Genomic DNA, 21832 nt, shown 5'->3' on the forward strand with positions numbered 1-21832 from the left:
ACTTATTTTCCATGCTGCTCATCCCTGTGATGTATTATCCAGCTAATTCAACTGATTATGAAGCCTTGTTTAATGTATTTAATCACTGACTTAAGATGAGTCTGATTCCACTTTCTCGTTGGGGAGCTTTACTTTGAAGTGGAAAGCCTCTTTCCTGAGTGCACCTTGCAGACCGGTGGAGGGGACAGTGTTTTAGTGACAACAAAGGACAAACATGACATAAACACACAGTCACGCTGCAACTGATTTACTGCACCTAGGAAAGAGTGTGCCTTTCATTAAGGCCATTCGCTCATCGCGCTTCTTAGATTTTCCTAAAGTCGGAGAAAGAAAGGGGTCATGCGCGGATTCGGGTTAGGATGCTGAATTAATCTCCGCAGGGCGTTTGCTCGGAGGATGAGCTGTGTACGCCGCTGTGTGAAACAGCAGCCTCTCTGCTTTTTTCCCACCCAGAGGGGGGGTTTGGATCGGAAAAGGTTTTTAACCTGACCTCCACGTCGGTGTGATTAGGAAAAGAAGCAAACATGGAAAACTCCTGCAATGGAAATAAAAAAATATATGTTCACATGAAGTCATTCGCCGAATTAACATGTTTGGATTTAACTTAAAGGACAGTTTTGATTGAGTTGCCGTCCGCCGCGGATGGAACTTTGTTGTCTTCGGTCGAAAAGCTTGTTTCTAATTCAATTTAGCCGCTTTACGAGCTGACATTTATACGAATTCAGCAGGAGAAATCCCCATGCAAGAGGCTGATTACGTTACATTAGTGAGAAAATGTCATCGCTAACCAACTAACTGCTTTCAGAGAAGATGATCTGATTAATTGAGGTCACAGATGAGCTTCGGGGGTGGATAGTGAAGGGACGGGAGGTGCATCAGTCTTTCTGTTTTCCTCCAAATGTAACTACAACAAGGCGTTGTCACAGTCAGCGACACTTCACTTCTCTTGTTAGTGATGAGGCGAAATGATCATTATAATATACTGACCACATATTCTAATAATAATGAAGGAGTGTGTGAATGAGAGATTCTGACACCAGAGAAAAAATATTAAATTTTGTTTTAGTTTAGCAAAACAAAGTTAAAATACAGATTTAAAATTAAGCAGAGCTCTGTTGCACAGTTTAAAACTAGTATAAAATCCAGGCACAGAAACGTGGATTTGCAGTTTCCATTTCGTATTAACTGTACTTACTGTAATTTAATTGTTATTTATGACATCTATTGCACGTCTGTCCATCCTGGAAGAGGGATCCCTCCTCAGTCGCTCTTCCTGAGGTTTCTACCATTTTTCCCCGTTATAGGGTTTTTTGGGGGGAGTTTTTCCTTAGACTCACTTGACTTAAGTATCTAAAGTAATTTTCTGGCAATAAATGTACTTAAGTATCAAAAGTAGCAAGTAGTAGTAGTAGTAGTAGAATAGTGTCAATACACTATTCTGTAAATTGACTCATAATCAGCTGGTTATCTGACCTTTTAAGTAGGCTAGAAAGCAGTAAGAGTATTTCACAGCTGTGTGTAAATATGTCTTTTCATGAAACTAGGCCGTCTGTGCAGTAGAAAGACACTACTTTTGAAATTGGTGCTTCATGACCAGAGAAAACAGAAAAAGGATGTTTTTGCTCAAATGGTTGAAAACCTACAACTACCAGAATGCACTGCGCTGCACCGGACCACTAAGCACTCCACTAAAAACCCCACTATTTTTCTGACTTTTTTCTCTCACAAATTTTCGACTTCATTAACTCAGAGAATATCTGACTTTTTTCTTCCAAATTTGCGACATTAACCCAGGAAATTCTGAGTTATTTTTGGAGTTTCTTTTTATGACTAAAGTGACAGTTTCAGCAAATATGACAAAACGTTTTGCCGTTTTTTTAAATAAAATTTACCAATTATAGCTTTAAAGACACATGCCCCTTGTGGAAACCGGCTTTTCAAAGAAGGCGGTCTCTTTACTGTCCCATGTTTCCTTTCTCTTCCCTCCACATGCTCTGATACCGTGTCGAGAGTCGGGGGGGAGCAGCGGTGAGCAGGTCCTGCAGGAGAGAGATAGACTAAGCACAATTAGGGGGCTTGCATTCCTGTCGTTTTTCTATAAATACCCTGCACATTTCCTCTCTTCTGACTGTGATTCTCATTAAAGCAGTGGAAAATCTGCCGGCCTGGCGTGGCAGAGCGCCCCTTTATTTCTCTCTCGGACGGGACAGACTGGGTGGCAGCGCTGCTGGGGAGGAGAATGGAGCCCCCTTATAGAGAAAATAAGGCTCTTTTTAATTCACCTGCTGCATGTGGGGTTTGAACATTTGCCCTGATCAGATAACGGCGCTGAGCGGTCAGCGTTTAGTTCACTGAGTTCATGTGAACTTACAGAGCCGTGAAGCCACTGTCCGGTTAACGCTGGGGTTTGTTTGAAAGACACCGACCCTCCAGGAAAAATAACATCAGTCCTTTCAACAAATGCCCCAAAATGACATCTGTTCACCATGGGCTGATTTTAGACAGCGGCTCCCAGGGCACAGATATGAAAAAGGCCCCACCACCTCTTCGACATACGAGTGCAGGACGTCTTTGGCGTTTTTCGTTTTTTGGCTCTTTTTTGTAATCTTTGTTTTGTCTTTGTTGTTGTTTTGCATCTCTTTGTGGTCAGTTTGAGTTCCTTAAGTACGAAATAAACTGTGCCATTTTGGGTTGTCTCAGAAGAAAGATGACCAATGTGAAATCAAAACAAAAAAAAGTAAAGTAGCTTTGTTTAAAATTCTTACGGCTCTTATTCAAGTATTGTTTCAAAATTCTCACATATTTCTTCAATCGTCGAGAGTGTATGCAGACCTGTAAATGTCAGATAAAAGTTTAGTGTCAGGTTAATTAACAACAGAGCAGCACCTGAGCTAAAAGCTAACATTTAGGCCAACGTGTGGGTCAGTTGGATTGATCTGAGGCTTTTTTTTTTGGAGGGCATGTGGCTGCGTGGGATGAAGATACAGCATGTAGGTGACCCGTTGGTGCACAGAGGTTTAGTAATGTGGTGGAGTAAAAGGAAACATTGGTGCCCTTTAGTGCCCTCTTCATGTAAAAAATGTCTGGTGAATCTGTGATGCAGTTGTGAATACAATACATAGACTCTCTTAGATGTGTTTTTCTGCAGCTCTTTCATGTTTTCCCCAATTTTAAAATATTTTCTGATACAGATTCAGCATGTGGCTCTGCAGTGTCGTGTACAGATTGTTATTAATTTAAAGTACCACAGACAAAGCACTACACGTCCCGGCTGCTTGTGACTCATGCTAACAATAAAATAAATCCCGTCCTGCCAAAACTTCAACAGATTCTTTTGTTGTTCTCCTTTAATAGTATAAAACATTAAATGTGTAGTAAACTCAGAGGTACACACTCGGAGCTCTGTTAGAAACACAATGTTCTCTGTCACTTTGAAACCAAAAGGTATTCACAGGCTGGAAATATTTTTATGGTCCAAGCAGCGGAAATGTTTGACTCGGGTCAGTTCGTTTTCCCCGAAACCCAAATCTGCAGCCATATGGACACAATAATAAATGCATACAAGCAAACACTTGATAGCACATCATCAAATGTATCGTAAACCCTCGGACACGAGACGGTCTTAATACGATGAGGGGAGAATGATCGATACGCCCCGGTGATGTGAGGTTCAGCGCTCGCTGCTCTGACGTCAAGAGGAAACGGAGCCGGGTTTCTGCAGGTCCTGTGGTTTTGGGACTTGAAAGGGACGGTGCAGAGTCCACACGAAATCCCCTCTGAGGAGCTCCTCCGGTTCTGGCTGTCCTCCGTGTAGCTGCACTGAACTTTCTCAAACCTAATCAGACTCTCAGGGGAAGAGCTGCAATTCAACAACAGACTCTGAGAGAAGAAAGACAACATCAAACAGAGAGAAGAAGAACGAGGGGGGGGGTGAATGGATGGAGGGATGATGGAGGGATGGTTGGTTAAATAGATGGATGGATGAACGGATGTATATATGCATGGGTGGATTGGATGATGGATGGGCTGATGGACGGATATATGGATGGACGGGCTGTTGGATGGACGGATGGGCAGATTGGATGATGGATGGTTGGATGAATGGATTGACGAATGGATAGAAGGATGTATGGATGGACAGACATAGATGAACAGATGAATGGAAGGATGGACAGATAGACAGATGAACAGACAGTTGGATGAATAGATGTATGCACAGATGGATGGTTGGTTGAATAGTTAGATCGATGGTTGGATAAATGCCTGGAAAGATGGATGGATGGACAGACTGTTGGATGAGTGGGCAGACAGATGGGCATGAATGTATGGATGTCTGGTTGGATGGATAAATGGACAGTCAGACGAAAGAATGGATGTACAGACGTATGGATGAACAGATGGATGGATGGACAGATGTGTGGACAGATGGACGGACAGATGTGTGGACAGATGGACGGACAGATGTGTGGAGGGTAAACCAGCTTTAAGACTGAAATTTAGCTCTCAAAATGTTGTTAGAAATAGAGTTTCACTGTTTCTAACCTGAATATCAAAAAAAAGAAAAGTTAGAGCTTTAATCTTAATGTCCTCTGATGTCCTCTGTCTCGTCCTAAACTCTGCACTCTCTCTCTGATGGTGACGGGGCAGCTGTGTCTAAACGTTGTCCTAAGAGGTCCCCGTCTCATCGTCCACAGCTGCACACCCTGCAGGACCAGAGGCCATTTTCTCCACAGACGAGGTCATTAGGCCTTAATTTTCCAAAATCTGTCCTTTGAACTGGAGATGCCGCGGCCTGCGGGCTTCCGTCTGATCACTAAGTGTCACACCTGATGAAGCCGCACACCTGCGCTCATGTCATCAGCACCCGAGAGGCTCGCTCGCACGGCACGCCGCTTTTACTTCATTACGAGTGTCTGAGGGCGCTCAGCAAAAAGCCGTAATTACACCAAAATTAAGGCGACGTAATTCCAGGCTGCCCGAATTTCTCCCAGAGGTCAGTGGATGTAGCTGCGGGTGACGAAATAAGTGACGTAACGTGAGTGGAAGTGCGTCTCTTCTCTTATTTCTGCAGGGAAAACCGGTGCTGACCTTCAACGTGCAAAATTAACCCTTAGAGGTCCGCTTTAATATCACACACACTCATATCGCTGTGCACACAAAATGCACTTTTCAGAATTCAGCTTTAAAAAATATTATACATTAATATTATTTTCTACTTTCATTGAGTTAATTTTTTTAACCACCAGCAGTCCTAATCATAAATATCAAAAATGCATTAATTTTCAGAATTTTAACCCTTTAAATGCCAGGTTTTTGTCGTGATGCCACTGTGTTTTTAGATTTTTAAAAAAACACAGCAAAAATGAATTATTTTCAATGTACTTCGTGCCAAGTAAAACATTTTTTATTATCACAGCCTGAGATATGTCAGTGATGAGCAGCAACACTGATTTTTCAATCAATTTTTCAAAATCAGACTATGAAAAATATTATACATTAATATTATTTCTGCTTTCATTGAGTTTATTTTTTTAACCAACATCAGTCGTAATCATCAATATTTTCAGAATGCATATAGAGCGTTTTCGGTTGTTTTTTTGGATCTGTGTACACGAGGATTATTTCGCAATATTATTAACAGATTTTTTTTTTAACTCGAAGACCTTTTGGTTTTTAGAGGGGTCGTTCTCGTCTGAACGTGGCTTTAATCATGTGGCTGTTTGTGAACGGACTGAATAGATAAAATCCTCATAATAAAACCTTCTTTTTTTACGTAAGCCTATGGGAAACAGTTTTTTGGGCATCAGATTGGGAGCTGTAGTTACGCCGTCTGACCACTACGTTAAATTGGCTCCAGAGTCTGGAGCTGTTCCTGGGGGTCTGGTATTTAGTCATAAACCAGAGAATTGGACAATTAATTTGTTAACCGTTTAACAGATTGATCACGGACGGATGCTGAAGCGCGCTGCAGACTCCTCCAGCTGCAGAGCGGCTGCTGCTGACACCAGACTGCCCGGCCAGACGGAGTCCGCTGGCACAACCAAGCAGCTACCGCTCCTTTTTATGAGTCTCCACTGCTGTTTAGCTCCAGTCTGCTAGAATCATTTCGGTGTATTATTACTAAGTGTGTGCATGTGCAGTACATGTGTGTGCTGTAATATTTAAGTAGCAAAAAGAAAGAAAGAAAAAGGTCTCGGAGGCCTTACAAATTACTACTTTTAATGGGATGAAGGAGGTTTGACAGTTGGCTGACTTTAAACACCGGCGGAGTCGGAAGTCGAGACGTTTAATTGAAGTTTTGTCCTCATTATGATTGATTTCTTCGTTCGGTAGAGGAGGTTGTGATCGATTTAGGGCGGCACGTCGCTGCAGCCCCTGTTTGTGAACCTGGAGACGATCAAAACGAGGGGAAAATGTGACATCACGAGGCATACCATAAGTCAAGACCGAGCGTTTGTGGTTGGACATGTTTTTCAGTAGTTACAGAAGCCTGAGTCGCGTGTGCCTGCCTCCTTTGTGAATCATCTCTTATGTGACAATATTCATTTTCTCTTTTACAGTTTATGTTTTTGGTGGAGCATTTTTTCTTTCTTTTTTTTTTCTTTTTGGATTTGTTTTGTTTTTTTCCACTTGTACCAGATCTTGTGGTTTTCGCATGACGAAAGTCCGCAAGCACAACCTTTTCCGGAACGGGGTGAACAGACTCGGCCAATAGGTCCTTGAGTTTCCACCGCATAACAACAATGTTTCAATTTGTCTAATCGGGGGTATTTAGGCTAAGTAAACTATCACTCTTCAGGATTTCATCTGCAGCCACAGCCCAGTCATGCAGACCTCTTATTCAAACCATTTGTGTGCGGTCGAGAGTGGGAGTGGGGAGGGCAGCCAGTGGAGATGACAGGGGGATTGGATAACTCCGAGCGAGTCTGGGACGCAGAGAGTGAGAGGTCTTGGCAGCGGGCTGCAAACCACACGCAGCTTGCGTGATTGTGGTTCTCTCACAGACTTCTTTACTTTTCCCTCTTTGCTTCCTCTCGCAGCGCTCTGAAGCACCTGCATGCCTCGCCGCTTGGCCTTTGTGACCTTTGAACTCGGCCGCTTGTTACATCACCTCGCTGATTCAGTGTGGTTTCTGGATAGCAGTGTATATTTTTTAATTTTCTGGCTCTGCTCCAGCATGGCAGATTTGAAGTTAATGACTGTGAGGATTGAGGTGACGTCTTTCATACACTCTAGAAGAAAATGACAGGAGGCCGAGGGCCGGTCACAGCCCCATGTTTCCAGGATCTTTGGACATTTTTAGGATTTTAGGACATTTCTAGGATTTTAGGACATGTCTAGGATTATGGGACATTTTTTTGATTTTAGGACATTTTTTAATATTTTGGGACATTTGTAGGATCTTAGACCATTTCTAGGATTTTCTGAGATTTCTAAATGTTTTTTAAATTTTAGAAAATTTGGGGATTTTTAGACAGTTTCTCGGTTTTTAAGACATTTCTTGGATTTGTGGACGTTTCTTTGATTTCTAGGACATTTCTTGGATTTTAGGATTTTTCTTGGATTTTAGACAAATTCTAGGATTTTAGGACATTTTTAGGATTTGGGGACATTTCTTGGATTTTACACCATTTCTATGATTTTAGGAGGTTTTTAAGATTTCTGGACATTTTTTTTGGATTTTCGAACACAGTTTCTAGGATTTTAAGACATTTCTCTGACTTTTGGAAATTGCTCGGACTTTAGGACGTTTCTTGGATTTTAGGACATTTTTGGGAATTAGGACGTTTCTAGAATTTCAAGACATTTCTAGTAGTTTAGGACATTGGGGTCTGAACTAGGACCTCTTGGGTGGAGCGGGAGACGCCATTATTCTCTTGGAAAAAGTAACTTTTGCTTGACATTTATTACATTTTGCTAATAATACTGATGTAATTTTGTTAAAGCAACATTTCCTGTGCTTAACCCTTTGAGATCTGAGCAAGTTAGTTTAATAAAAAAAACAACATGAGGAGAAGTCAACAAGCACATTAACAAAATATGGCCTAAAAACTTACCAAAAGATTAATAAAGGTTTCCTGAAAATTACCTGAAAATATGCACACACAAAAAAGTGAAAAATAAAAATGAAACAAAATAAAAGACCTAAAAACAAGTGGGGAAAAGTATTTATTTTATTATATTTTATATGGATAATGTTCAAAGATTCCACCCTTTCTTTTACGGTTATTTTCTTGTCACGTTTTTCTAATTTCTTGCAATTTGCGGGACATTTCTCGCTAAGCTGGTCAAGGCTTTTTTTCCCCGTGCTATCGAAAGAAATCAAACCATTTTATTCAGGTTTCAAAGGGTAAAACAGACTGTGAAAGGCGTCTGAACGCAGCACAAGGAAACTGATCCAGGTTTCAAAGAGTTAACTCAAAGGTTTACAGTTTGATATTTCAACTTTTGCTTCAGTGAGAGCTATGAATACTTCCTCCTGCTCTTTAAGTCCAGCATGCCGGAGCCAACGCAACAAATCATGCGTCGCTGTCCTGACTCCGAGGCCTCACAGCCGAACGATACAATATGCCATGGTGCCAACAGCCGCACAGTCACCAACACTACCTTTTATTCGTGAGGTCACGGCGCCGCTTACCTTACCCAACTCCTCCATCTCAGTTTCCTGCATCGATTTAGGATCATAACTGGCCTCATAAAAGTTTGAGAGGGGGACGTGAGAGCCAAAATCCAGACCCAGCCAGCGAGTTTTAATGGTACAGGTTTATAATGAAACACTCCTTGAGCCTTTCTCCCAAAGCGCTGACGTTATCCACTGGACACACGCGCATATTAAAAGTGCACGCTATTTATAAAGTGTGGGACTATCGGCGAGGCAGGGCGGCGGGGAGTGGAGAGGATGTGTGTGTGTGTGTGTGTGTGTGTGTGTGTGTGTGTGTGTGTGTGTGTGTGTGTGTGTGTGTGTGTGTGTGTGTGTGTGTGTTTTTGAGAGAGAGAAAGTGCTCCAAAATGACCGCTGCCCAGAGGTTGATCTGGTTCCACTGCAGTTTTGTCGTGAGGGGTTTTGGCCGTTGGGAGCGGATGAGCGGAGCGCCGTGTTGTTTTAAAGAGCAGATGTTTTGAGGTCACTGCTTCTCGATCCGCCTCCCTGCAAGTGCTGACACTTGTGGGCAGGAGTCATACTTAATGAGGGGATCATGATGTGTGTGTTGTGGCCCGTAGGAAACACAGAGGAGCGAGCGCCGAGGCCGTTCACATCCTCGAGCTGCGGTGATCAGCCAGAGCAGCGCGCTGCGGCTCCCTGGCGTCTCATCAACGCAGCCTCTTGTTTTGTGCGCTGACATTTCAGCCACCGGCGTCTCTGTCTCAGGTGCGTCCATCCTGCAGCCTCCACCTGTGCGCTCCACACACACTCTAATGAAGTTCAAATGTTCCCATGTGTGGTCACCACCGGCCTGCGGCGTCTGGTTCCCACTCTCACCCAGCAGGCTGCCTTCAGCATTCCTGCGCTGCCCGGCCAATGAGCACACACCTATGATGTCATTTCCCTCATTTCCTGCTCGAGGGGCTCCCGCTCTTTCCTCCACGAGTAGGAGGACGTTTTTTGGCCTAAAACAGCCACACAGATGTCTTTTCAGTGGGTCATCGCTGCATCTTTCAGCTGCTTTTGAGGCACCAAACGTGGGTATTAAAGTTTCACAGTATAATAATGTACACAGTGTACGTGAGGGCAGCCGTGGCTCAGTGGTTGAGCGGGCTGTCGTTGGAAGGATGGCAGTTTGATCCCGGACTCCTCCGGTCAACATTTTGCTTAAGCGGCAATCACACTGAGACGCGTTGCTAGAAAAGCGTCGCCAGCAGAATTATTGTTTCCCTCTGGTACAGCACGCCTGTACTCCTCTGCTGCTGAGCTGCAGTTTTTGCAGCTTTTTCCAGTTGCCTGAAATACCACCTCATGTGAGCGTAAAAACTTTTTTGCGATATATAGGAGTTTTTGTTCGAAATTGATGTTTCCATTAGGCGTAATTTATATTCTTGATCTGAATTTGCGCAGTTTGAGATTTAATGGAAACCTGCCTAGTGTGTGAATGTGTGTGAATGTGACTCATTGGGTGAAATTGCTTAGGATAGATTTGCACTTTTCCAAGAGCAGATCCATCCATTTTGCAAATGTAAAGCATCAAACAAAAAACATACAACATTTATTTTGATCAGGTTTGAATTTGAGGTACTTCTGCTTTGATGTACTCCTGTCAGAGGCTGCATCTCTTTTCCTTTATGGTTAACAGAAAGTGTTTTCAGCGCAGCGGCCGACGGTATCTCAGACATGACTCAGGTTCGTCTTGATCTGATACCTCTGAGCGTTACCTCCTGTGATAGTCATAGAATATCTCTCAAATGGACTTTCGCTGTTTCCCAGAGCCTAAAAATACACACTCATGAGTTATAGCTGATGCACGCGATGCTTCAGCAGCTGCCCCCGACTTTAATCTTGTGTCATTTGTTACGCTTCATCGGCTTTAACAAAACGCTCTCACAGGAGCGTCGAGCAGAGATGAGGTCGTCATTTGTCAGTTGTAACTGTTATCTCGACCCGGCAGGACTGACACATGGAAAACCCACTGACTTAATGCATCACAGAGGCTTAACGGGCCGGCTTCTGATTGGAGGATGTAGAGACAGGAGTAAACATGGAGCGCCATCTGTAGCTCCTCTGTGTGTGTGTGTGTGTGTGTGTGTGTGTGTGTGTATGTGTGTGTGTAACTCAGTTGATGCAGTCAGGTGGTCATTTATTGTGCTTCTGCTGCCATCTGCTGGTCAACAGGAGGAACTCCCTCTTTTAACAGAAATTATTTTTGTTTAACCTTTTGAAATTTGACTCAAAAAATAAATAAATAAAAATCGAAAAAATAGGAAAAAAGAAAGAAAAAAGCAAGCAAATGATATGAAAAATAATAGTAATTCTGTAAAATAATTTAAAATATATAATTATAAATGTAGTTTTTTTTATGTTTTCCCTAGCTTTTTTCTTTTTTTGTACTTTTTGCACAACATTTTTTTGCAAACAAAACAATAACACTGTCAACTATTTAAAGTAAATTTAACAAAATACATTATTTAGACCAAGAGGGTGCAGTAACTGAGTCAAGAAGTATTAATGATAATCATCAAATACAACTTTCTTTTGTTTTAAGAAAATTACTGGAGCCAACAGTTAACTTGAATTGAAATTTGGGAAAAATTAATGTACTTTAAGTACAAAGACTAATGTTAAACAATATATCAGGCTATAGAAGTATCAAACTGTCAAACAAGAAAAAAGATCTATTAAAAATTCAATATTCAATATTAATAAATACAATTTTGAATTTTACACTAAAGTGTAAACTATAAAAATTCAATTTAATGTTTATTTAAAAGTGACAAAGCAAATTAATGAACATCAGTATAAAATACAAATGTAAATAATAAAACAAAAACCCTCACTATTCAAGTATTTTGTGAAAGCACCAATAGTGAGCCCAAAACCTACAACACTATATCAATATTCAGGTGATTTGACAAAAAAATGTCAAAGTAATAAACCTTTTAGTTTTTTTTGCTCATTGCTCAGCCTGAAATAATGTTGGGTTTTTTTAAGGAAATGGAACCAATGGATGTCTTAAATAGTGAAAAAATAAAATGTGGTAAAAGTCGATTTACTGTAAGTGCATACGCTAAAAATATATCAGGCAGAGTATCAACCTTTGAAACAAGCAAAAAACCCAAAACATAGAAAAAATGTTTTAATATTAATAAAGAAACTTAGAAAAGAGGAAAAGTGACCAAAGTTACTGTAAAGAAGAGAAACACCTCAAATTATTACATCACATTGAATCCCACATCTCCTTTTAGCGTTATGTTGTAACGTGCAAATTATTTAGAGCAGTTTGGGTTTACTAACATGTGAAGCAGTCGGATGATTAAGAGCAGACTTGCTGAACTTCCTCGAACTTCCAGGATGTTTGATGTTGAAGTAACTCGAGTCTCAGAGGAGGAAACAAGAGGAGCGAGGCCGCCGCTTCCTCCTCCATTAAAAAAAGAAACCTGGTAAATTTAGTGGATGCTGTGGCTGTTTGTACAGCTGCTGGAGATTAATGTGTCCCTGTGTGTGTGTGTGTGTGTGTGTGTGTGTGTGTGTGTGTGTGTGTGTGTGTTCATGTACTCGCTGCTCTGTGAGAGTATGTTGAGAGTCAAAGAAAGAGGATGAAGGGGAGGAAGTGGGTCACTGCAGCAGGCAGACTAATTACAGTTCAGTCAGCCCGATGGAGTCCCGCTGATGGAGCCTGAACCTTTAAAACCTGGAAGTTTTTCTTGTGCTGCATTCACACTCCTTCCATAAATATCTTCATAAATATGTAAACCTTTGAAACCTGAACAAAAAGGTTAGATTCTCTGCAAAAACTTGGGAAAAGGCAATAAGCAAATTACAGGAAACTGGTAAAAGGTGACAAGAAAAAAATCCTGAAAATTAATGTTTTTTGTTGTTTTGTTTTTTTTTAAAGGGAGAGAGAGAGAAAGGGAGAAATAATAGAAAAACACATAGAATTTTACACATTAATATGTGTAAAAACCGCATTTCGTGTAAAAATGTGAATGTGTCTTAATATATATGTATAAGACTGTTTTTAGATCACAGCCACAGAATCTTTATCTCAGCTCTCGTCTCAGCTTGTTCCTACAGAGTGAGAGGAATTTAAAAGAGGCAACGTGGAAAAATGTGGATGTGTTGCTTTTAATCCAGCAGCCAAAAATCAAAAGAACTGTTGCTGCAAAGATGCAGTGAAGAGCTAAATGTTGATGTTGTGGCGAGGCTCAGACTGAGCTGTTGTCTCGATGTTTTTGACCACAAGATGGTGCTGACGTCATGAACGACGGAAAAACAGCACAGGTGACTCAGGTGAGGACTTGAGTACTGGATGACATCATAATAACCGCAGTAAATAAGAAGGAGCTGAAATTTCTCAGGTCGTCTTTAAGTTTTGTGACGATGATCCAGGAGGGTTTTTAGAGAGTTTGTTTAGCTTAACCCTTTGAAAGCTGAGCAATTTGGTTAGATTTCTTTCATAAATATGGGGAGATGGCGAGGAGCAACTTAACAAGTAGTAGCCCAAAAAAAAAAAGTTTTCGACTTTATTCAAGACAGATTTTTGCACAACTTATTGATTTACTCATACAGCATCATAAAAAACATACAAGATATAACAAAAACTTACAAAATGATGCAACATAAGGGCCAAATACCACAGCTGTATACATGTAAAACACGCTGACACATTCTAACACAATGACATTTCAGTATAAAAACAAACCCTTTAAAAACAGAGTACAGAAACATAATGGTGTTTTTCAAAGTTTTAGCCTTTTAACTACTGACTAGTTAAATTCAATCTGAAAATTAGAGAAAATTAACTACTTCCTGAAATGACAGTTAAATATATACATCACAAAATCTTAAATAAAACAGTAGCATTTTGCTGTATTTTTGGCAGGCACACAGAGGTCCCAGCAAAGACCCTAATGTCTTAAAATCCGAGAAATGTCCGAAAATCCAAGAAATGTCCTAAAATCCTAAAAATCTCCTAAACTCCTAAAAATGTCCTAAAATCAGAGAAATGTCCTAAACTCCTAAAAATGTCCTAAAATTCTAAAAATGTCCTAAAACCCTAAAAATGTCCTAAAACCCTAAAAATGTCCTAAAATTCAAGAAATGTCCTAACATCTGAGAAATGTCCCCAAATCCTAGAAATGTCCTAAAATCCAAGAAATTAACTTAAATCCTAGAAGCATGCACAGGCAAGTTAAGTGTCCTTGCTATAGTGACAAAAACACGCTCAAAGTGAGAATTTTTGGGAGCTAAAGACATCTATGTTTGGGGTGAGTGGGGCAGGTGGAGCATGCCTAGACCCGGCCTTTCTTTCTAATAGATACATTCATCATTGGTTTCGTTCTTTTCATGGGATTTGTTAAGAAAAATATAAAATACTTTCACTTCTGAGGAAACATGGATCCGGCAGCGATGGACGGCAGCCCCGTCTTCTCTGCTATCCATCGGTTGTAGTTGGTCACTCTGGTGTAAACGCCGGGTCGATTCTCCTGGGCGCAACCTTCGCCCCAGCTGACAACTCCGAACAGGAAGAGCCTGCTGCCGACCTGGCACACCAGCGGCCCTCCGGAGTCTCCCTGCGGAAGAGAGACGAGCAGCATTAAAGGAAATCAACAAGTCGATCCGTGAAAGCCTCGATCGAGTTTGGACTTGTCGTGAATACCTCGCAGGCGTCGCGGCTCCAGTCGGGACGACCGGCACAAAACATGTTATCACTGATCATGTTTCCATAATAGTCCTCGTGTCGACACACATCGTCGGCGAGGAGGTTCACCTGAGCCTCTCTGAGGAAATTAGACTTGTACCACAAACCTGCAGAGAAGAAGAGCGGTTACTGTACAACTTAGCATCCATAAATACATGATCCATAATTAGAGGTTTAAACACACTAATTACAGTGTGCAGCTTTAAAGTGCTGCTTTCTGTTTTGTAACTCTTTCTCAATGTGCTCTAAAAATTCACTGGAAATGTCGCAGTGTGCCGATACAAAACACAGATGTTTGGGTGTAGAGATGCAGCTGGAAACACAGTGATAAAAAAAAAAAAACACTTTAGGGGGCAGAAACATTGCAAAGCGTTGCTAACAATTACCTACGTTTGGAGGTACCAAACAACCATGTTTGAGGGCACAAGCACTGCTGGAAATGCAGCGGTGTCCCTTAAAAATAACACCTGCATTTGGGGTTAAATCAATGCAATGTTTCACTAAAAATCACCCAAGTACAAGCACAAACCCTGCAGGAAATGCAGCAATTTGTTGCTACAAACAGCCATGTTGGGGGGCACAAATGCACTTGGATACACTTGGATGTGTCTCTCAATGATACCTGTGCTAGGGGGCACAAACATCGGTGAAAACATCTACTTTAGGGGCACAAATACAGCTCGAAATTACATGCTGCGTCCCTCAAAAATACCCACATAAAGGGGAACAAAAACTGCCAAAAAAATATGCAATGTTTCTCTAAAAAAACACCCACATTTAGGGGCACAAACACTGCTAGAAATGCATCAGTGTCACCAAAAATCACCAATGTTTTGGGGGCACAAATGCAGCTGGAAACTGCTTGATGTGTCTGTAAAAATGCTCATGTTAGGGAGCACAAACACTGCTAAAAACTATGCAATGTTTTGCTTAAAAGCACCTATTTAGGGGCACAAATGCCGCTAGAAATGCAGCTGTGTCACTAAAAAACACCCTTTCTTGGGGGCACAGGAGTCACTGGAAACATCGTCTGCAGCTTGGCAAATTTCTGGCCTGAATGAACCATCCCCATCTAGCTGACATGATTTTCCACGGTTCAGGTGTCATGTGTTGGGGAAATCATCTCCAATAAAGGGTTAAGGAGCTTCCGGCTTTGGAAAGACCCTTTAGCTTTGGCCCCTTAATACTCGTCATTTATGTTCAGCTGTCACTCACGGGTGTGGTGTTTGGGTGGACTTTCCTCACCGTATTTCTCTTTCCCGTATCCAGCGATGTCACAGGTGACTCCGGCCTGGAGCCTCTGCTGCGGCGGCGGCAGACAGACCGTCTTCACAAATTTGCTGTCTTTTGCACACCTCCCCTGTCTGTCCCTCAGCCTCAGCAGAGCTGCAAAACATTTATCAATCAGCTTTGATCCCATCACATTATCGACCCTGCGGCATCTGAAGACGTGTTCATACCGATGTCGTTGTTGAAGTCTCCGTCACTGTTGTCAAACCCCTCATGGAGGATGATTTCTTCCACCTTGAAATTTTGCTCCGCAGTCCTGTCTGTCTCATTCATCGCATTTTTTCCCAGGATGACGGAGAAGCGGCGCGGCTTTCTGTGGGAGCTGAAATGCATATTCACAAAAAAAAGTCAAGCTGCTGCTCGTCTGCACCTGCTGCGGTTCCCGTAAGTGATGTCACATCGTACCCGTCAGGGAAGCAGTGGGCGGCTGAGAGGACCCAGCAGGACGAGATCAGACTGCCCCCACAACGGAACACCGTCTCCTTGGATTTGCTTCGCCAAAATATGGCAGCGATCCACGGGTGCGTTTCCACAGTGGCAACTGTTCCACCCACGATTTTCAAGTGCTTTCTGCGGGAGCGCTGGCCACACGTGGACTCTGCAGCTGGAGGATGATACACAGAAACAGTCGAAGAGAAAAAAGCATGAAAGTGTGATACAGGAGCTCATTTTTACACTGCCTGTTCAAGGCGGGAATATCGTATCATTATTAAATTAAAGTATAAAATGTACGAAGGAAGAATGGAGGGACAGAGTTTTTGCTTTTCAGCCAGCAACGGAGGGAGTAACAGCGCCAAACTGAGATCTGTTTTTTTAAAAAGTCTACCTGCAGGATGAGATTATGGGCCGAACGTTTTGATGTGAGTGCGACCCAGCACGGGAGATGAGCGGTTAGTGGCTAAATGGAAGAAAAGCAGCTGCTGAACATGCCCATAAGTTGGGAAAATAATGAGATTCGGGAGCTCCTTAAGCTCTGAGCAAAGGACGAGATCAGCCGCCGTATACCAGAGATGGTACATGATTGTTACCATATTATGTCATTGTTATTGATAGTAAGGTCATATAATGTTATATGTGACACTAGATTAAAGGTTATCTTTATTATCTCCAAGGGGCAATTTGTCGGACAGCCAGCAGCGAGCTCAGCCATCAAGAAACAATGCGTCCAATACGCCAGTCACACCTCTTTTGCTTCTGCGATTCTGGCATGCTGTCTAAAATGACACACTGGAGCAACATGATGCTGCCAGTTTCTTGGTTCTGAGTAAAAATGCAAAGAAAAAAATGTAAAGAAGGGACGTGCTAAAGGTCTTTTGTGCGATATCCATGTGCAAAAACGCAGATTTTATGTTCCATGTTTCACTTTAACCCAAAACATCATCTTTCCCTGAACCTGACCTAACCAGACCTCAGCTAAAGCATCATCACACCATAAAACTGTGACACAAGGACACTGTGGCGTTATCATCCAGCCACGACAGAGTTGAGTGAGGCAGGAAGGTTACCTGGCTCTGGCGTAGTGGGCGCCGGTGGGGGCGGTGGTGTTTCAGGCGAAGGTGGGGCTGCAAATACAAGATTAGAGCGTTTAACTCTGATGAAACATGCAATTTGGCTCAGATTTTACTGGGAGGCTGCAAAGACAAAGAATGCACTTACAAGACTCTGAACCACAACGTGGAATACCACAGTACTCCCACACAATCTTCCGGTTTTTCCTTACGTAACACCACGGACGCCGTTTGTAGTGAAGATTCCTGAAACACATCAGATCAAACTGAACATGTTGAAGATATTATGTGTATGTTTGTTCTTTGCAGTCCAGCACTTCGAATTTGAAGTAAAAACACTAATTAAGAGGCTGTAAGTGATGGATTTTAGCTTTAAAATGTCAGTTTCTCCCAAATTACATAACACATTTTTCCTGAAGTGCCTGAAGTGCTATTTATCAGTCATGGATCTTTAAACTTAAGTTAGTATATGTTCTTTTGCTGCTTTTGTTTTCATGACCCGAGCTACAGCCGCCCACATTTTTTCATTTTAAATCATTTAACCCTTTGGAGCATGGGCAAATTGGCTTGACTCTTTTTCTCTTTTTTTTTAATATGAGAAAAAGTAAATAACAATTTAAGAGGAAATAATCTAAAAATGAGCAAGATTTTTTTTAAAGTGCAAGGAAATAATGAGAAAATTAGCTAAAGAAATGAATTAATGATGATGATAATAATAATAATAATAATAATAATAATAATAATAATAATGATAATAATAATAATAATAATGATAATAATAATAATAATAATGATAATAATAATAATAATAATAATAATGATAATAATAATAATAATAATAATAATAATAATGATAATAATAATAGGATGTGGAGGATGGAGGATGTGTGGAGTGCTTTGCTCTGCCTCGGATAAGCTGCTGAAAATGGATGGAAGTTTTTATTTATGGACTTACCTGCAGTAGTTGTGTCTCCCTGCGTTGATGTCTGAAGTCATGTAGCGCTCCCTGGTGTCTAAATTCCAGTCCTCACATGTCCGTCCACTCTGTGATTTGGACACTTTCCCTTTGTAGTAAAGTCCAACACCCTCGTAGCATTCGACACGCGTCGCTGAAGGAACAGCAGGCGGCTTTCATCAAAAACGTGAAAAATATGAACGTTTTTGGGTTGGTCGGATCAGCCTCATACCTGTTTCACAGCGTGTCCCCTCGAAACCGTCAGGACACAAACAGAACATGTGTTCTCCAGTCGTCAAGGACGGGACGGAGCTGCCGCCATTCAGACAGATCCCTCCTGTCCAAAAAATGACATCGTACACTTAAATACAGCCGAGTGTTACTGTGGTGCAGGAAAACACGTGCTTTACATGGGGGGCACTTTTTTAGGACTTTTTTTTAGGATTTTAGGACATTACTCAGATTTTAGGACGATTTTAGGATTTTTGTACATTACTCAGATTTTAGGACATTGTTCAGGACATTTCTCAGGACATTTTGGGACATTTCTTGCATTTCAGGACATTTTTAGGATTTTATTTCTATTTAAATAAAATTCCTAGGATGTTAGGACATTCATAGGATTTTAGGACATTACTAGGATCTTAGGACCTGTCTAGGACTTTAGGACATTTCTACAATCTTAGGACCTGTCCAGGATTTTCGGACATTAGTAGGATCTTAGGACCTGTCCAGGATTTTAGGACATTAGTAGGATCTTAGGACCTGTCCAGGATTTTAGGACATTAGTAGGAACTGACGGATGCAGTTTCTCACCTGAATTGTCAAACAAGGTGGAGAAGGAAAAAGAAGAAGAGGACGAAGAGGAGTCAGAAGAAGAGAAGACAGAAAATGCCCTTCCTCTTTTTTCTCTCAGCGAGCCCTAAGATGCAAAAAAAATCAGATAAATTCTCATGAAAACTTAAATCCAACATTTCAGTACAATTAATAAAAAATAATCTTACTGCTGCGGTCGTCATCACAGCCGCCAGGGCGAAAATTAAAACACCAAAACTTGTCGTCTTCATCGTGTTGCCTCTTTGCAGAGATTGAAATCCAAACAGCAGGAACGCTCCTGCAGAGTATGAGAACCTCCTCAGGGCGACTCTGTTTTGTCTGCGGTGTGCGGGGAGGAGGGAGCGCCCTGATTGGCTGAGCACAGGCTGGCTGCTCTGATTTGGTGTGAAGAAATGTTTGCAGGGCGAGTGGATGAGTGAAATCTCGTTAATCCACATCAGTGATTCCAGGGAAATGTATCGAGGAGTTTGGTATGTCTGAGCTGTCACATCGGACGTGCAGCCGTTTGAACGCCGAACTCAGTCTGGATTAAGTAATAAAATAATACAGTGACGCATATTCATTCATGACTGTGTGGACACCAGAAACCTGCGGGATACTCATGTCCACGCCCAGTGACACCACCGCAGCACCAGTTGGGTAACTGGTGTGTCCCAATAATGACCACATGAAGAGCTGGTTTCAGTCATTAATAGGTTTGTCTGTAAGGTGAAATCAGAAGGTCTCTTACATGACTTTGATCTATTTTTCATATTTTTGACCAAATAATAACTATAATAATAACTATTTATACGGCACCTTTAAAAACAGAGTTTACAGTACTCCGACAAACACATCAAAGAAGAAATGGGAAACATACGTGGCGATAAAACATTGGAAAGTCAAACAGTCCCGTTGACCACAAGCGAGAAAAAACTAGGGTAGAATTACGTTAAAATTAAAACCAAATAATGAGGACAAATAATACAAGAGGCAGGGCGTAAAATGCTGATATAAAATAATGTAAAGAAATAAACCAAAAACCACAACAGAAGCAATAAAACACAGGAAGCAAAAAAAGCAATAAAACCACAAATAAAAGGAAATAAACACAAATTATAATAAACATAAACATACATTTAAAAGGTAAAATAAATAAAAATTTGGACTTTGCAAAGAAAAACAGTTAATTTCTTTTCTGTTTGGCCACTTAGGGCTCCTGTAGAAACACTGATGGCTGTTGGGTCAGTTAACCCTTTAACAAGCGGATTGACATCAGCTTTCTTGAGAAAATTGGTTTGATTCCTTCATAAACATGGAAAAAAACATAATGAGTAGTTTGGCAATAAATATCCTGCAAATTGCAAAAATAATATTAAAAGGTGACCAAAAAATGATCTGAAAAATAGCTGTGGTTGGAGATTATTAGATATTATGGAAAACAAAAATAGGAAAAAATCCCCAAAAAAACTCTATTTAGAATTCTTATAATTATATATTTAAAATATGTTGCAGAAAAAAGTATCCATATAGTATTTTAGCAATTTTAGAATTTAATTTAATTTTGTTTTTAACTTTTCCTGATTTTATTTATTTTATTTTTTTTTTAAAATTTCCAGACAATTTTCTTAAGATGCCATTTGCCATTTGCTCAGGTTTTAAAGGGTTAAAGTGGTCTGTTTCACAATGAACCGTCAGATGGATTAACTGGATGTCACTGTGAACATCAGAGCTCATTAATCCTCATGGTGTATTTGTTGTTGTTGTTGTTTTTGTATTTGTTTTCTTGTTGCATTTCATGTAAAGCATCTCTGAGTATTTAGAAAAGCGCTATATAGGTCCTATAAATTATTATTATTAATATTATTATTATTATTATTATTATTATTATTATTATTATTATTATTATTATTATTATTATTGTCTGAAGTATTATAATGGGTCCCTGCAATGTCTAAAGTCACATTTGTCTAAATCTGTATCTGGGGATCAAGAAATAAAACTATTATTAATTTAATCTAACTTTATTTTTTAAAAGAGCTCATTTGAATCATGTCGTGAGTAAATGAAGACACGTTTTTTTATCCAATGAATGAATAACGTGAGTGAAAGCAAATATTTACTTTAGGATCCCGGAAGTCGATCCGTCTGGATCCTGCTTGGTTTATGTTGCGTTTAAGGACCGTAGGAAATATTAAAGTCTCTTTAGCAGAAACAGCAACGATTGTTTTTTTTTAACGCAAATACGGCGAGTGACATTATTATCGGCCCTGTTAGCAGAAACAGAGCCAAATATACTAATTAAAGTCATTTCTTGAATTGATTTTAACCCAGTTTTTAACTTATTCTGTGTTATTTTTTGGCCTCACCTGTAAAGCACTTTGTAACTTTGTTTTGAAAGGTGCTACATAAAAAATATTTCTTCTTCTTCTAATTACTATTATTATTATTATATTGTTATTGATGTTGTAATTGTGAATATTTTTTTGATTCTGTGTAAGCTGTAGTATTGTGTTGGGGGTTATTTATTTATTTATTTTATTTTTAATCTTTAATTTTTGTTAGTTTGCTTGGGTGGGGGTCATAGTACCACGCGTGTGTTTTGTTTATTTTGTTTTAAGAATTTATTATAAATGTATTTTAAGAATATATGCTAAGGGTTGCTTTGCATAAAAGTTAAATACACAAATACACAAAACGTTATGTGCACATCACATTTTCGCATAATTGTTTTACTATTTGTTTCAAAATGTTGTTTGTTGTTGTTTGTTTGTTTTATTGTTTAAAACAAAGTAAAATTTACCATATAAAATGTTAAAAAGCATCACAAGAACCTTTTTTGACATAAATTGTCGTGTGTTTGTAGTTTCCGAGCGGGTCGTGAAGGCCTCCGGAGCGCAGCGCGGCTGTGC

General features: G+C 40.5%; 1 protein-coding gene across 1 annotated transcript; it reads right to left on the minus strand.

Moving 5' to 3' along the window:
- Positions 1-13159: 13159 nt before the first annotated feature.
- plaub (plasminogen activator, urokinase b) lies at positions 13160-19250 on the minus strand. Its single transcript, XM_042508101.2, has 11 exons — positions 19109-19250; positions 18921-19026; positions 18337-18441; positions 18105-18258; positions 17298-17395; positions 17147-17203; positions 16047-16245; positions 15812-15963; positions 15597-15737; positions 14310-14458; positions 13160-14223 (listed from the first exon to the last, which is right to left on the minus strand). Exons 1-11 carry the CDS (start codon positions 19169-19171, stop codon positions 14029-14031), a joined length of 1419 nt encoding a protein of 472 aa, XP_042364035.2. The 5' UTR covers positions 19172-19250; the 3' UTR covers positions 13160-14028.
- Between the last annotated feature and the right edge of the window lie 2582 nt (positions 19251-21832).

Source organism: Plectropomus leopardus, chromosome 19, assembly GCF_026936395.1.
Source record: "Plectropomus leopardus strain MGB_pleo_1.0 chromosome 19, ASM2693639v1, whole genome shotgun sequence".
NCBI lineage: Eukaryota > Metazoa > Chordata > Actinopteri > Perciformes > Serranidae > Plectropomus > Plectropomus leopardus.

Coding starts and splice junctions, on each gene's coding strand:
- plaub (XM_042508101.2), bottom strand. CDS start 19,171: ATGAAGACGACAAGTTTTGGTGTTTTAATTTTCGCCCTGGCGGCTGTG. Junction 18,442..18,920: donor CACCTTGTTTGACAATTCAG/GTGAGAAACTGC, acceptor TTTTTTGGACAG/GAGGGATCTGTCTGAATGGC. Junction 16,246..17,146: donor GCCCACTACGCCAGAGCCAG/GTAACCTTCCTG, acceptor ATCATCCTCCAG/CTGCAGAGTCCACGTGTGGC.